Source organism: Streptopelia decaocto (assembly GCF_964273445.1).
Source record: "Streptopelia decaocto genome assembly, chromosome: 3".
Lineage (NCBI taxonomy): Eukaryota > Metazoa > Chordata > Aves > Columbiformes > Columbidae > Streptopelia > Streptopelia decaocto.
In genome coordinates this window covers 6,380,853-6,396,934 of record NC_138656.1, presented here as the reverse complement: position 1 = coordinate 6,396,934, position 16,082 = coordinate 6,380,853, and the positions used below count along the sequence as shown (strand labels likewise).

The window sequence follows — 16,082 nt, the reverse complement described above, 5'->3', positions numbered from 1 at the left end:
CTTCATTCCTTTTGTCTGCATTAATATCTCACACTAAGTTATGTTTCATTTGTTGAAATTATGATCCAAATAATTTAGATGTAGTTTGTCTTCTCTTCAGTAGTTCTACTGATACTCTCATGTAGTATTTACATTGAAGTAACTATCTCTGAGTATCTCTGAGGTTTCTTGGGTTGTGTTACTCATACTATTTTCACTTCTTCAGGTTAATTCTACAAAAGTGATTACATAAATTTAAGGGTGCTTGTCTCTCCATCCAAATAAAGGACTATGTGAAAATGAAGTAGGAATTTTAAGTTCTCATTTGTCCCACAATGTACTTCTGCTATGGGCTTAAATTAATGTGGTTCTCAAAGGCTTTTTTCCTGACATTTTTTACTTTGTTTCTGTATGATCTCCCTGATGGGATAAGAGACTAGAAGCAGGCTGTACAGAGAAATGTGACTTCAGTGTAAGATAACGCTTTTTTCAGATTTTCAGGACAACTGTGCGGAGAACAATAGGACAAGTAATGCCTTTATTTCAAAATGGTACTTGTTAATTAAGATAGAAACTCTTGCTAATTATAAAGAGATAAGCAGCGGTTTGTGAGGTTTTTGGAAAAGTGTCTTCTTGGAGTGGTGAAATTTTTACAGCATCTGATTTTAGTGAAGTGTCCCTATGCAATAATGTAGGAGAGAGTAAAGCTAAAATTTCTGGGATATAGATGAGACGGTTTGGTTATTGTCCAAGGTCCATTAATCCCTCATGGCAGTAATGACTGAAATGGGTATTACTCGTCTCCTGTAAGGAGTAATTGCTTCTTCCTCTCCAGCTTTATTAATAAAGAAGGAAGCCAAGGTAAGTGTTGTGCTGTAAAAATAATTTGCTGGCTTTGGAACTTGTGGTGGTGTTCTGAGAGGATTAGCAGTGAATTTGCTGACACATATGTTGAGAAGGTGTTAATTTACATACTTGATAAGGTTAGCGTAAGGCAGGCTTTGAACGGTACTTTTGGTCTCCACTGAAGTGTTCAAATATGCTTTCATGTGTTATCTTACCTTTTGTTTTCACCTAGCTATACTCTAATGTGTATATTTCTAATGGAATTATTTAGGATGCACTTCCATAAACTAACTGAGGCTGCTATTGCTCCACAAGATTGTTTTGTGTGTCAGTTCGCTCCTCATCTACCTTATGTTGTGATTTTTATCATGTTCCTGGTCTACACAGAAGAAAACATATTTTGAGAAGCTTAACAGCTATTATATGTAACTCTTTGCAGCTGTGCCTGGGGTAAAGATTTTATTTGCTTTTCTTATCTCCAAGAGACTTATTTAGTAGATTTAAATACTCTGAAGTGACATCTGTGTAAGAAGTTACAGCTTTAAGATGAAAATAAAAACCTTTTTATGAAATTACTCCCATCAGCAACCTTTTTCTCCTCATCTGTCTTGCTACTATTCTGGTCGTGCCTGCCATAATTTGACTTTCTGGTTTTATAATTTCCTTTGGTAGTATTTTCATGTGCACTGTTGCACAAAACCTATTTTTTTCCCTTCTTCTCCTTTTTAAGATCAAATATTATTTTGTTCAGGTTATACTGCTGTCATTAACGTAATTATTTGCTTTCACTTATTCATTAAGTGATTTATATAACCTCTGAATTGCGGGTTGTTCTTTCTGTTACTGGGATAAAGGATGTAGCGTTTGGGATTTGGGCTTCTTTTGAATTAAAGGATGTTGCTATGGAGTTACATTGAGAAAAAATCAAAGGTATGCTCAAAACAGAAAATTGTGTGGTTTGTAGTGGCAGTTTTTTTGGATCTTGAATTAGAAATTCCAGTGTGTTAGACTGTCAGCTTTCAAAATATTGAAAGGTTTATGTCTACTATTATCTCATCCTGAACACCACCTTCAGACATCTCTTGCCATTTCTAGAGCTACATCTTTTGTTTTAATTATGATTTTTTTCCTATTGCTCTATGGAAAACAGAAACTGCATGTGGCAAGTCAACGAAGCAAACAGAATAGTTTCTCTCATCAATTACAAAATTTTATGGTTAAAAATGTAGGTGTGTATGTTGACTGTTTCTGTAATGGGTTCTCACTACCTTTTTGTTTGTGCAGGAAGAAATAGTGACTTTTCGTAAAGTACTTCGGCATTTTGAGTTGGCAAATACCAAAGTCTCTATGAAAACAAGGTTTGTTTACATGTGTCACTGTAATACAGATTAAGACACAGAACAACAAAAGTTTGTATAACATGTGTTAACAGATTCCATTGTGCAGTACTGTTTGTAACTACTTGATATTTTGGCTGATGTAGAACACATTGCTGTGAGTTTATCAGAAATATTTAATCACTTTCACAGTTCTCTAGGACTTTTGATGCTGTGTTCCAAAAATCTGTAGTCTTTGCAAGGCATAAATATCTTTTCATGGAAATGTCACAAAAGATGATTTTTTTTCCTCAGTTCCACTCAATTACACAACTCTTATTACACAGAATTTCAGCTAATCCAAGAGGCATCACTTCAAAGAGTTGTTGAGGCGCAAGACTTGCTCTTGATCTTTTACGAGCAAGCTGACAGTTTGCTTGTGGTATGCTGTCTGTTTTCTGTTTTATTTTTGCAGGCTCCAAGGGAAGAAAGAACAGCCTTTCTTTGTTGGACTATATGAATCTCAAGTTAAATAGTATTCTGTGATCAAGATAATATTCAGCTAATAGTTAAATAGAGAAAAGGTAGATTTCCTTGGCAAAGTAACAAGAGCAGCTGACCCAGAATACTGTTAAAATAACCATGTTGGCCTTCGTAAGCATCAGCTGAATTTGATAAGGTGATTAAAGGCAGTTATGTTTTCCAGTTTGTGAACTCTTGTCATTGCAGAGGAACAAAAGAACACGTTACTTCTTTCAGCTTTTGGTAAAAAATGGGTGTAGACAAGGTGCTTCATAACCCTCATCATTTACACTGGATGCTTCCACAGAGACATGATCGCAGTTGCATTTCTTTTTGCACTCTTGCTATCAGCCACTATATGAAGTCTGAATTTCTCTTGAAACATAATGTGATTTGGGCAGCTTTTCTAGGGGGAGAAGGAGATCCCCCTCCACAAGCTCCCTTAAAACTTGCAGTTTTCAACAGAAACACATTGCATTTTTAGCTGGATATGAGGATAATGTGCAATCTCAAGCTTTTCTTTCACTATAGAGCACTTCAGAAGCTCTGCTGTTCAGGTACTGGAGACAAAAATGTAAGTTTGTTGTAAAGAATGATGAAGATTTCAAACTTTTTCTAAGTTTAGTGTATTAATACTGTGTAGATCACTTGTGTTTTTTAATCTGATTTGAGTAGAATGTTCTTTAGGAACATCATGTAAATTGGAAATTAATATGATTGATGGGGAAGCGGATGTCACATTTTGGGTTTTGATGTCCTTGCTCCTGAAACTGCGGAGTTTACTCTTTTATTGTTGTGGATCAATGCAAAGGATATTTTGAACCTGTTGAAATACTCAGGCAGTGGGTTTGAGTGGCTGTCAGCAAAATTTTGCAGTGCAGAACTTGTTTCTTCTTGAATTGTTTTTTATTTGTTTGTTTGCTTATTTTGTACCAATGAAGATTTTTCAATATACAATCTGAGTCCCAGAGACTTCTCTTTAAAGAAGAGAGCACGGCACCAGCAGTCTCTTTGTATTAAGGCGGTCACCATAGATGTACTTTTAATGGGTAATGAACTGGAAGTTGTTATTGCTAATTAAAAGCAATACTATGATGTTTTGCAGCAGAGTGGCCAACAGTAATCTGTGGCAGAAGTGTTCTTTAAAAAAATCTTAGTGGGTTTAATTGAAAGGGATGTGACTCATTCTTGTAGACTACTAGTTCTTGTCACTAAATTCCCTCAGGAAAATAAATTTTAAAATTACAGTGTGTAAAAAGAAATGCCTTTAGACTTTGAATGCCTTTTAAAAGTTGCAGGTAAACCGTGGCCAAAACTATATCAAAGATGGATGGAAAGTTCTTTAATGCATATTGAAAATAGAGCAGTTTAACTATTTGCCTAGATGTAATTCAGCACTATTAGTGTTACAGTGTTGAGTAACTTATTCAAGCATTCCAACTTTGACCACAGCTAGAGACTTGAGCATGCCTGTGTTTCCTGCCAGAGCATTTATAAATACATCCTGAAGTAAAAAGGGTTCTAAAAATAAAAAATATACCCTCGATAGCTTGAGAGTTTTTACAAGATGAGTTGACTTGGGCAAATGAAACTTTTGTTTCATGTCTTAAAGCTTTGAATTACCTCCTTTGCGATAGGTTTATGTTGTAAGTTAGAGATACTTCAATAGTGGAGTAATTGCCAGGTATTCTAGTATTTTTCACATAATTGAAAGCTTATCTTTTGTGAAAATGCTTTGAATAGCCATTTGTTTGTCTTTTCCCTCTTTTCTGTGGTAGTAGGGCTTGCTGTTCATGCAAAGTTCATGCTTGGTTTGCTTTCTTGTCTTTTTTCAGTTTCCTTTGAAATACAAAGGCTGATTTCTGCTTGGGTTTTTATTTAGAAGTATATTCCTGAAGACACCTTCTGTATTACGAATGTTTTCCTCCTTTCCTTTTCTCCCTCTTCTTGCATATATGCTTTGACTGGGTTCTTCCCCATCCTATGGCAGTCATATAAAATAGTACTTGCAGCACTGCATTTTTCTGTCCGAGTGTGTGAAGAGACTGTTTCAGTTAACCCAGTTTATTTTCTTTCCCCTTCTGAAAGCATGTACGCTTCTGGTTTAATCATGTTTCTTCATTCCTTGAATGTTTTGAATTTTCATTTAAAAATACACCTTAGTTTTCATAAGTTGTATTCCCCCATTTGTATATCAGTCTTGAAATCTTTTGGTCAGACTTTGCAGAAATTCATGTTTTTAAAGAGAGATGTATTTATGTGGTATATTCCATGTCCTTGCCTATTCATAGAGGTGGATGTGAATTTCTGTTTTTCACGAAGGCTTTTCCCTGCCTCATTTCTAAGGCTTATTATCTCATCTTGGAGACACTTGGGTAGGTATCAGAAATTCAATGTGTTCACACCCAGTTCCTCCATTGTCTAAAGCTGTTACCACATCACCTTTCAGATCTGTGAAGACAGAGTTAGACCATCTTGCTCTTGGCAATTCTGAGACCATCTTCTTAGTTGAGTTCAGACTGTAAAGGTCCACAGAAATTTTGAACAGCTACTTGGAATTTGGTCTTTATTTCTTTTTGCTGAGGAAGTAACTCGTATCGTGACTGATTGTAGTGGTAAGATTCCTTCTGTGTTCTAGAAAGAGGTACACCACCAAAGAGCCTTCTACAGTTCTGTTGGTGTAGAGTTCTATTTGTCCGATATTCTGTACTATGCTGAGAAATATTCTGTATGGAGAGACATGTGGCATTTCCTTGGTCTTGAGATCTGAGTAATTTATTTTGGTGCATCCCTGATGTTGTGCCAGCGAAGGTGATATGCCAAAGCATCAAGCACATCTAGATTTTTAGAAATAAAGTGAACTACTGCCCCTCTGTATCCTGTATTTTTTTGCCTACCCTCTTTTGATTATTATGTTTATCCGACGATAGAGAGCTCTGTGTCTTGGCTGCAGGATTCTGGACTGTCTTACTAGAACTTCTGTTCTGATGGGCCCTTCTTACTCCCTTGATTTGTCCATGACATCTGGTCTTAAGATAATAACTGTCTTTGCTTTGTGGCTGTGACAAACCTGTAGAGCACAAAGTTTTTCCTCTTTGCTGATGCTTTTGAGTATAGTGCACTGAGCGAATGTTTTTGCAATAGAATCTTAGAAATTTGTCTCCACTTCCAGGTCTGTGTGCTCTGATGACCCAAGGAACTTGGACAGCACTAGGAGTAAGAATTGTTCATCCTAATACATTCCTGGTTTTACTTTGTCCTCCAAGTACCTTTCACCATTCATGTTCATTTTTTTTCTATCATCCTTTTGTTCTAAACTTCACTGATTTAATTTTCTTTATAGTTGTAGAGCCTGGGGAGCAATGAAGTCAGTTAAGCCAATGGCTGCTCTGTAGTCTTCTGCCATCATCTTGGTAGCCTTTTAAAAATCATATTCCACCCCCTTTTCCCCCCACTCCCTTTTAGGGAAAGTCATTCCCTGTGCACTAAACTGCAAATATTTCATTATCCTAAAATCTTTTCGAGTTTCCTTAAGTGCTGTGAGGCATAGCTGTCGAACACCACAATGAAGTACACAGTGAATCTGAAGATCTGTTGTGGTGTGTGATAAAATGGGATAAAATCTCTTGCTGCTTCTTGGATGCAGAAGCAAAAAGCAGATAGTAAAGATGAGTAGTATAAAATGAACACAGATAGTATAGTGTTTCAAGATTATGTATTAATCATGTATTATGTATTCATGATTCTTCAGGAAGATAGCGTTTTGGTGACTCAAACATTAAGAACCCTTTAAATACATCTGTAAATTAGAATGAAAATCTTGCAAAACAGGTTTTTAAATTTACTTACTAGTTGCTCATTTGAAAGTTAACAGAAGCTAATCGACAAATTTTTCATTTCTGTGTTCTCTCTTTCTTTTGTTTCCTTGTGTTTGTTACAAATCAGTATGTACAAAAAAAACCTGGTTCATTTAACATTTAAGACAGAACCTTGAGCTGTTTCCAGTAGATTTGTTTACTAATTCAGCTTATATTACATACACTGTAATAGTATGACCATCTAGTTTCATTGGCATGTTGACACTTGGTCTAGACAACCATTTTCGTTATCATATCAGGTTGTAATAAAAACAGATAAACTCTGAAATCCAGCAGCATCCCTCTGAAATGTTGCTGTTTGGCTGTTCTGGGCTGTTCTCTTTCTTTGCCCTGTGCTCTGTTTTGTGCTCGCATCTAGAAAGAGGGAATTATATTGAACCGACAGTGAGAGTCCTGAACTGCCCTACTTAAAAACTTGGTGTTTTTCAAGTCATAGGGATGCTCTGATGTAATTGGGGTGGGGGCAAAAATGGGTGTTTTTAATTCTAGCATGTAAAGCTTCTTGTTTGTGAGCCTTGACTTTGCAGAAAGCTACAGAAGGTGCTTATCAAAGAGGAGTTAGTTGTAAATTAGTTTATTAAATGTGCTATACTTTCTATGAAATATGCCTTGGTTAAACTTCCAGATCACAGTAACAACTGTCCTTACGCTAACGATCAAATAGATATTTTACAAAGCGAATTATTACTGATGCTGATTCTTAGTTTCTCTGTGCAGAGCTGAATCATAGGCTTAGGATGTTGAGGGGACAGTTTACTGCTGTGTCATACTTACGAGTTTCTACGGTAGACTATGGTCTATGGAGTGGTTGTTAGGTGTGACTTAAACTGACAGGTAAGGGCCCACGTGAAGTGTGAATTTTGGGGAAGGGAGGAAGAGATTTTCACTTGCGTCATAAAGCTTTTGCTTGCATATAAATGATCATCTTATATTGTTGGGTGATTGGTTTTTATATTAGCCCATTATTACGCTGGAGATATGTCACACCCTATAGAGGGTGTAAGGTATCTATTATAGTAGTTTGAGATGCCCTGTTCCAATTACTGTTGGTTTTGTTACGGAAGATTAAATTATTAGAACAAGAAAGTGTGCTGTACCAAGATCAGTGTCATCAGATCAGTTATACAAAAGTTTTGATCTCGTCTATTATGGATGTGGCCTTATAGTGTTTTGTTCTTGTTTTTAGGATTCTCCTTTTACAAATGCAGGATTGGGGTCTAACTTAAACCTTCTGGGTGAGATAGAATGTGATGCCAGTATAATGGATGGAAAGTCATTAAATTTTGGAGCAGTTGGAGCACTGAGTGGTACGTTAACTATGTATTATAAAGCTAACTACTGGTTTAAGTGCAAAGATAATTTTGTCCTCTTTTGTTACTTTTTCAGAGTGGCAGGCACACTGTAAATATTGCCTCATATAAATAAATTCTGCCCCCTATAAAATAAAAAAGGGAGGCATTCCTGCTCCCTGAAGCACCGTTTTGTGTTAATTTGTTTTACATAACATAGTGTGGTCTTGGTTTGCTGGTAATCCTTTGATGCAGAACAAACGGATGATACTATAGAGTATTCACAATGGGAGTGAGTTTGCTGAGATGGGTTTGTGTTATAGAATGGTAGCTTTATAATGAAATGCAACTATTAAAAAAAAAAAAGGTACAAGCATTTAAATTAAGCTTTGTATTTGTTTTTGTTCTCTTTCTCCTCGAAGAACCTACTGGTATATCAGTCATAAGGCCAAATGATATTTTGGTATCTTAGCTAAATTGTTCCCTTAGAATCCTAATTTGATCAAAGTTTCTTTTCATAGAATCATCGAATCCATGATTTGATGATTCTATGATTCTCTCACATAAGCAGTTACATTTGGTTTTGTTTTGTGTGATACTGTTACAAGGCTAAATACCTTTGCATATGGGATATATTTAATCTGAGAACTAATGTGCTTTTTTTTTTTGATCTAGTTTTAGCTTTCAGTACAAAACAAATATAGAGTCCCAAATAGGGATTGTTGAGGTTTTGTCATAAGTACATTGAACAGCCTTGACTGTTACTATTGAATAGCTTTTCTGACAACACTTCAAGCTTTGTTCTTTATCCTAGAATAGTTCTAAACCATGGTAATAACTTCCTCATGTAGATATAAATCTAAAATAAATAGTAAAATTAAGTGTTTCAAGGCTTGTTTGTTATGAAATGTGTGCTTCCAAGCATGGGGAAGGAGGAAATGAGAGACTGAGTCTGAATCCTATAATCCCTGTTCTGGCCAGATAGATCCAAATGAAAGCTCTTTCCATCCTGAAAAATTAATGTTCGTGAAACATCTCTGGCCTATAGAATACCACATATTTAATTTGAGATTTCTGTGGTAGGAGATCACTCCTGATATTTCAATAAGATTAAAAAAAATCCAGCCAACCAAACAAAAAACCAGAGGGTGGGAGGTGTTCATTAGAAGGCCTTGTCACCACTGATAGGACATGTGAAGGAAAAACTGATGAAGTTTTTATTAAATTGAAATATAACACCACAAGGTGTCTCTTAATGAATTGGCAAAGGTTTAGGAATTAAAGGAAGCTGACTTCCATTGCCAAAATGAATGCTACAATGCTACGTGGAAAAATATTTTAATGTTTTGTTCCCATTTTCTTGCTAATTTTTCTTTTCAGGAATCAAGAATCCGGTTTCAGTTGCAAATAGATTGTTGTGTGAAGGGCAGAAGGGGAAACTCTCTGCTGGCAGAATTCCACCTTGGTAAATGCTTTGTTCTGCTTGACTTTACTTGGGTCTTTCATCTCTACTGCATGCAATATTTGAAGGTTATATCTTAGCCCAAAGAAGGCTGGTGCTGTTTTACATGCCAGTGATAATGTGCCTTTAAAAAGAAGATAAGCTTTGTTCTGTGATCTTGAAGCATCTTGTGCACTTGGTGAAGTTGTGGGTCGAACGAAGTATTTTGTGAATAGATGGCAACATCATTTTGTGATAATTTGTCTGTGTGATTATTGCCAGACTGAATTCTTACATTTTTTTACTGTAGCATTTTGAAAAATCTCTAAATACATCCAGATTAAAATGAAATTCTAGTGCCTTTGCCTCTGCCTACCTTTAAAAAAAGCAACAGTTTTAAACAAGTAGATACAAAAATCATTCTATACTGCCTGTCTTTATGGCTTTATTTTGTAGCTATAGTGTGGAAACATGCAATGTTTAGTAACTTCCTGCTTTCTTAGCTGAAATGAGAAGTTATTTTAAAGATGAATTTCATAGTATTTACAACAACAATGGAAACATGCACTCCTTTACTGAGATAGGTATAATACTTAGATGGAAGAGGTAACCATTGAATGTATAACAACTTTAACTATTCTTGCATCGTTTTGAAAGGAATCCAAGAAATGTGTCAAAATTAATTGCTCTTAAAACCATCTTATTTTCATTAGCAGTTTAAATTGACAAACAGGGAACTTGAATAATCCCTTCATATTTTTGACTGCTATCCTCAGTTATAAATGTTGCAGAAATTTGCTACCATTTGCCAACTAATGGACTGCAGTATTTGCAGATGTAATAAACTAACACTTATGTCTTTTAAGATATGTATATTTAGATTCACAAGTTTTTCTTTCCTTACTATGTTACTCTGTAAAATTATCCAAATAGTCTGTATCTGGATGGTATAATATTCCAACTTAAACAGTGAGGAAAAGCACTATTTCAGTGTTGTACCATGCTGCAAAGGAAGGTCATAGATCAAAAAAAGCCACCCTGAAACCAAACCATCAACAAGCAGATTTTATATGTAAAACTCTTTAATGAAGAAGGAAAAGAGTAAGCGTAGTTGGTGAGTTAACTTATTTTTCTTTTCTTTTTTTTCACAGGAGTTGTTTGCTAAGGAATAGGAATCTTAATTTCAGCTGTTGTTAGCAGCTCATTTCTTTAGGTGTCAGGAGAAAGGCAGGGTTTAGCTGAATTACATTAAAGAGTGTCAAATGAGGTGAGGTTTTTTGATGTTCCAGAGCTAGTACTGAAGTCGGCTGCAGGAGCAAGCACTTGTGATTTAGTTTCGTCTGTATCATTACAGTGTTTTCTTGAATTTTGGTACGGAAGAACACTTGGGCATTTTAGCATATTTGCTGTAACTTCATGACCTAGTTTTTCTTGCTATTACTTTACGAATAGAAAGGAAACTACATCCTTTTGCCCTCAAAAGGCAAGACTAAATCTTTCAAACACTGCAAGGTTTTGGCTAACAGATGCTTTTAAAGACAAGGGAGCTCAAATGATGGAGGTGACACGTACAGTTTATTGTGCAAACATTGTGGACCTGAGTTTCTTAATACATATTTTAATTTTGATTTCTCCATTCTGGATTTTGAACATGAATTTTATCACAGCAGATTAGTTACTCTGGGAACAACCTAAACGAGTGGGATATGGTGCATTGTGCGTTAGACTTGCTTTGGTAGATTGCCTGTAAGGATATCCCACGTTCGGAATGTTCATTATAGGCGATGAGTATTGACAATTTCATGCCTTGCCTTTCTGGTGGGGTTTGGCACAACACATGGTTGTTTTGGGACTGAAATACATTCCTGCACAAGCTGGGAATATAGATAGTCAAATAACAAGAGAACAACTGTATTTTTGGCATTCCTAGCAAATGTCAGGATTTTTAGTAACTGATCTTTACAAATAAAGATCTGCAAGTTTCATTGTATTTCTCATGGGAAAGCTTATCAGGGAATCTTCCCAATACTGCTTAGCCTAAAAACCTGTCTTGTTAAACAATCTGGTGGAAGAGACCATTTCTATGACATGATTTGACCTAGCTGAATGTTTTCTGGCCGAAATGTTTGGTACATGACCCCACAAGAAAAAAATCAGGAACTGTGAGATTGTTAGCAGTGGCATTATGGAGATGCTTGTCTATAACAGAACATATGGAGGGAGTTTTGCCTCTTTACCCCTGTTCAGCACCCATTTTTATTGTGACAACTGAAAAGCAATTTGAAGTGGTGCACTTCTCATTTTCAGTAGAAATTCTAAGGAGTGTGAGTGAATTTATTCTGAGATGGTAAGTTCATTGGGAAGGAGAGATCGAGTGTCCTAACTGATGTATCCAATTTGCTGTAAGTTCTGCGGAGTGTGTTATTCTGGCTCAGTGTCTTGTCATCTTGTTTAAAATGCAGAATCCCACTATCCAAATTAAAATTTCAAAAGTTTAAAGTAGACAATCCCTGAATGCGTGAGTGCATTTGGTGAAGCTTCTAAGATCCTTACATCTTTCTATGATATTTTATTTATCTTGATGTGGTCAGGATTTTCTCTGCCTCTGTATGCAAGAACAGAAAGTACTTAACTTGTAGACGTTACATATTATCATATAATATATTCCTGTTCATTGTAGAACTTTTCAAAAGAAATTACTGTTGTAATTTCAGAATTATGTATTAGGTGGATCTTTGAAAGTGGTCTTTGGTCACAGAACAATAGATTAGATGGCTTTTAGTAATAAGTTTCAAGTTTTTCTATTTCTCATGCTGAAACCTTTTCCTGCTTAAGGAAAAAGCCTATTTACATTTGTTTACTATTAACTTGGGATACATAAAAATTGCAGGATGATACAAATACACCTGAATGGCTCCTTTCTTACAACTCCTTAGAACTACTGATACCTAAGTTCATGTCTATATCCCTTTTTCAGTATTAATAGTAACCCATATGGGAAAGAACCCCTTCTTAGGGGTAAAAAACACCTAAGGATTTTCAGGGATACAGGGATTTGTAATTGCTTCACAGTTTTACACTATGGTAGGCAGGATACGTACACGGTGTAACTTGTAGGGAGCACATAGTCAAGAAAGGGCCTAGAGTGAAGACTCGTACCACCTATATGTATTTCTTCAGAACAATTTCTTCTTTTTAACAGTGATTTTTGAGTCCTTGCTGCATTTTATAATCAATGTTACAGACTGAGTTTGTTACTATCTTTAATGAACTTAACCTTCTTCTGCCAATTCTGTTTAGCTTGGTGTGGCCCGTCTCCATACAGCCCCTATTCAATGGTCCTGTTTGGAGCAAATAACACCAGGATAACAATGTTGTTGGAGAAAATGCCCTAAAAAGACCATTTTTAGCTACCTTTATTTGCATTTTCTGTTAACATGATCTAGTTTGCCAGGAACTGGAAAGTGCATCCAAGCGTCGTCTCTTTGCTGGGAGGACGTTTTCATCTTCTGTGTGTTCTGAGGCTCTAACAACTACAGAGGACTCTCTGTTTGATATACTTGCAAGACAGATCTTTTCATCTTGTTTGTGCAGAAGCAATTTTCAGAGTAGCAGAGCACAAACTCATTCATCCTTTTTTTGGTATTTTTAATTAGCCTAAGGGTTTTTGAACCCTGGCGAGATTTTGGCTGCTTTCTATAGCCCATTGGCTTTATTCCCCATTTTCCCTTTCCCCCAGTAAATCGAGCTTGGTGTTAGCTGTTTAGAGGTAGTTTGGTTTTTTTGTCGGCTTAAAATATTGCCCTGTTCATTCTTGCCTGCTGCAGCTATATGTAGAGAACACCACTTTTTACATGGATGACTCTCATGGCAACTCAAGCCCTTCCCTGGTGCCAGGTGGCTGGTCCCCCCCTTGCCACCCTGTCACCTGTGGCTGGTACAGCGGTGTCTGCAGCTGGATGTGGAACTGGGTCACAAAACTTGCCTTCTGGGATGGTGTCAAGACTGTTTAGTCTTGCTTAGGTTTTACGTATGTCCTATGGGAGTCTCTTACCAACTACATCAATCTATAGGAGATACAGTATAGGTGCTACAGACAACAGTGCAGTGAGATCCTGATTTCTTTTTTTTGTATACTGTTTATTTTAACTTTTCTGTGGTTATTCTATTGTTTCAAGGCATCTGAACTGAAAAGTTTTAAAAAGTGGATGATCTCCGTGGTACAGGGCCTCAATTAGATGTCAGCAGTAGATGTCCTGCTAATCTAACCATCCTCTGGGACCAGAACTGGGAAATACTGTATGCCCATCTTACAGGAGGGAGAGGAATTATGGATGGATGTGTGAGCAAAGTAAAAGTCATGTTACTTAAGTTTTGAGACATTCTTGGGTGCTTTTTTTTGCACTCTTCATAAATAATAGTGACTGTTGTGTTTTTAAGCATTAAAGAAGCAATTGTGAGATTGCTTGTAAAATGCAGTGTTTCTAGCTGATCCGTGCTATTCAAGTTATCGTCTATAAAACTCCTAATATTTGAGCTTGATAGTTTTTCCACCCAGCCTTCCTTTCTGTGTAAATTGTTTTATTTGAACAGAAAGTGCTTATTCACTTCCTGAGATGGTATTGTTGATAGAAAACTTTAATTTTAAAGACCAAAATCTTCTTCTTTTAGTCAATAGACAATACTACTTAATTAGATTTGGCTGTGGTTTGCATTTCTCTCTTGTATTAATGAAGGAGATAGGTCTTTTCTTGGGCACTAGCTTACCTATTAGGAGATGCTTGAGTTCTCGTAAAGTACCCAGTAACTTACTCCAGTATCTTGCAACATGAACAATATTAATCTGGAGCTACAGTAACAATGGTAAGAAATATGTGTTTAACAATTAAAGTTCTTATAGAAACTCTTTTTGGGAGACTTTTGTAAGAAGACTGGACATACCTCTTGTATTGGTTAAGTCACAGAGAAGGTAGAAAGTACTATCTCAGAATCCTACATACTGAAAGCTGCAGGTGTCAGATATAGCACCATCAAGAAAATTTCCAACACCATTAATGCCAACAAATTTGCTGTATCAATAATGTTCTCAGACTGTAGTACTCTGTGGCCCTAGGGACGACTTTGTAGCTGAAATAACTTCTTTAGCCTCGTATTTGTAATTCTGGTATTTCTGTGAAACTTTTTGAAATAGCTGCAGATCCTCAGGCTTTACTTGTTGTTTCCATTAGGCAACTGTGTTACTCTTATTTCAAAAGGGGGATATGAAGTTACAATTGGAAATAGTTGTCCTTTACTGTGGTGTTGTTGTTGGTACTGTTGTGCAGCAGCTTTCTGAAAATATGTGATTTCCAACTACCATATTCCCCTTTTCAGGAACTGGGATTAGTTTATTTAAGGGGAAGCAATATAGATAACTGAAGCTTTTTTCCCCCTAAAAGTTATATGTGTATATATATATATATATGCTATTATTCATTGTCATAGTAGTGTGTACTGTCTCTATACTGTAAGATGTTCAGACTAGAAGACAACTCAAATTGTTGGTTTGTTCTTTGTCTTTTTTTAATGTATTAAAAATTCAGTAGACTTGACTCATTTGGAAATTCTTGATAAAACTCCATGAGACAGACCTTTATCATTCTGAATAAGGCTCATTTTTAGCTTGTGTTGTACTTTTCAAAGGACTTCATGATATTCCTGTGGCATTGGCTGACTTCACTGGAAGTGCCTTGCTTGCCATTCTCGCCTCATTCATCCCTTGTTGTTGGTCTTCAGGATCTTACTAAGTTGTTATAGAGGCCAGACTCTAGATGGCTTTGCCCTGGGTTAGCTGCAATGAAAAGCTGGTGCTATTTGGTAATTAATTTCAAATTTAATAGCACATTTTTATCTGATACTAAGCTTAATGTCAGAGCTGCATAGACTTTTAATGAAACTACACAAGGTTGCCAAATGTAATTATAGCTGACATTTCTGTGAAATGTAGACAGCTTACAATTTTTAAATGACCAAACCAAATAGAAAAGAATAATTGCAAGAAAAGGGGGATTTGTTATATGGTTTTGTTTAAACTCCCTCTTCTGTGTCTCCTAGCTTTTTAGTTGGTGAAGGAGCTTACAGATGGGCAGTTGATCACGGGATACCAGCATGTCCTCCAGGTATCATGGCTACAAGTGAGTAAACTGGTGGTGTCAGTAGGAAGAACAGGACAGAGTAATTTTAAATGGTGCCTCGTATTTTGAGGTGTGCATCACTTCACTGTTCTTAACTAGCTCATGGTATTATGGTATATAAGCTTGGTTTAAGTTTACTAATTTTCTGTTAAGTATCTAAGTAGAAAAAAATATAAACTATTACTTCAGCTGCATTTATAGCGACATCTAATTCAAGTGAGTTTGTGATTCTAGGATTAAATCCCATGAAGGATTTCCTTTACGGAAATGTAGGCTCTTTTACTGCTCGGTCCTGCGGGTTTCCAGTTGCGATCCATCTTGGATGCTAAAAGCACCAGCTAGCCATGGGTCTGAATTCAGCAGGTGCCAGTTTGAATCTCTGATTCTGCAGTTACAGCCATCTCTGGGTGGTTGTGCAGAACTGTCTAAACAGGCAGTTGAATTCATTTGCCTTTTTTTTTTTTTTTTAACCTAGATAGGCTTTGCTTCATCTAATGTAGTAGAATAACCTTACCTGGAAAAGGGACTTGGATTATACTGTACAGTAGCCAAGTCTCTTACAAAACCTTTTTTCTTAAAGGAAAGTAAGTGATTATGTTATATTGATACACCATCTGTAAACTAGGCTAAAAATTAGT

General features: G+C 36.3%; 1 protein-coding gene across 7 annotated transcripts in view; it reads left to right on the top strand.

The window, feature by feature from the left end:
* Positions 1-16,082, top strand: part of TASP1 (taspase 1) — a 79,227-nt gene that overhangs the window by 8,078 nt on the left and 55,067 nt on the right. For 5 of the 7 annotated variants that reach the window (XR_014183552.1, XM_082047867.1, XM_082047870.1 and 2 more), the window contains 3 exons: positions 7,728-7,848; positions 9,211-9,295; positions 15,365-15,444. Coding sequence is in view for 6 of the 7 variants with exons in the window: in XM_082047867.1 (XP_081903993.1) it covers positions 7,728-7,848; positions 9,211-9,295; positions 15,365-15,444 (286 nt within the window). In the remaining variant the exon portion in view is untranslated. Of the gene's footprint in view, positions 1-5,788; positions 5,880-7,727; positions 7,849-9,210; positions 9,296-15,364; positions 15,445-16,082 lie in introns of those variants that run through there. The other 2 variants (XM_082047872.1, XM_082047869.1) reach the window with 2 other exon arrangements.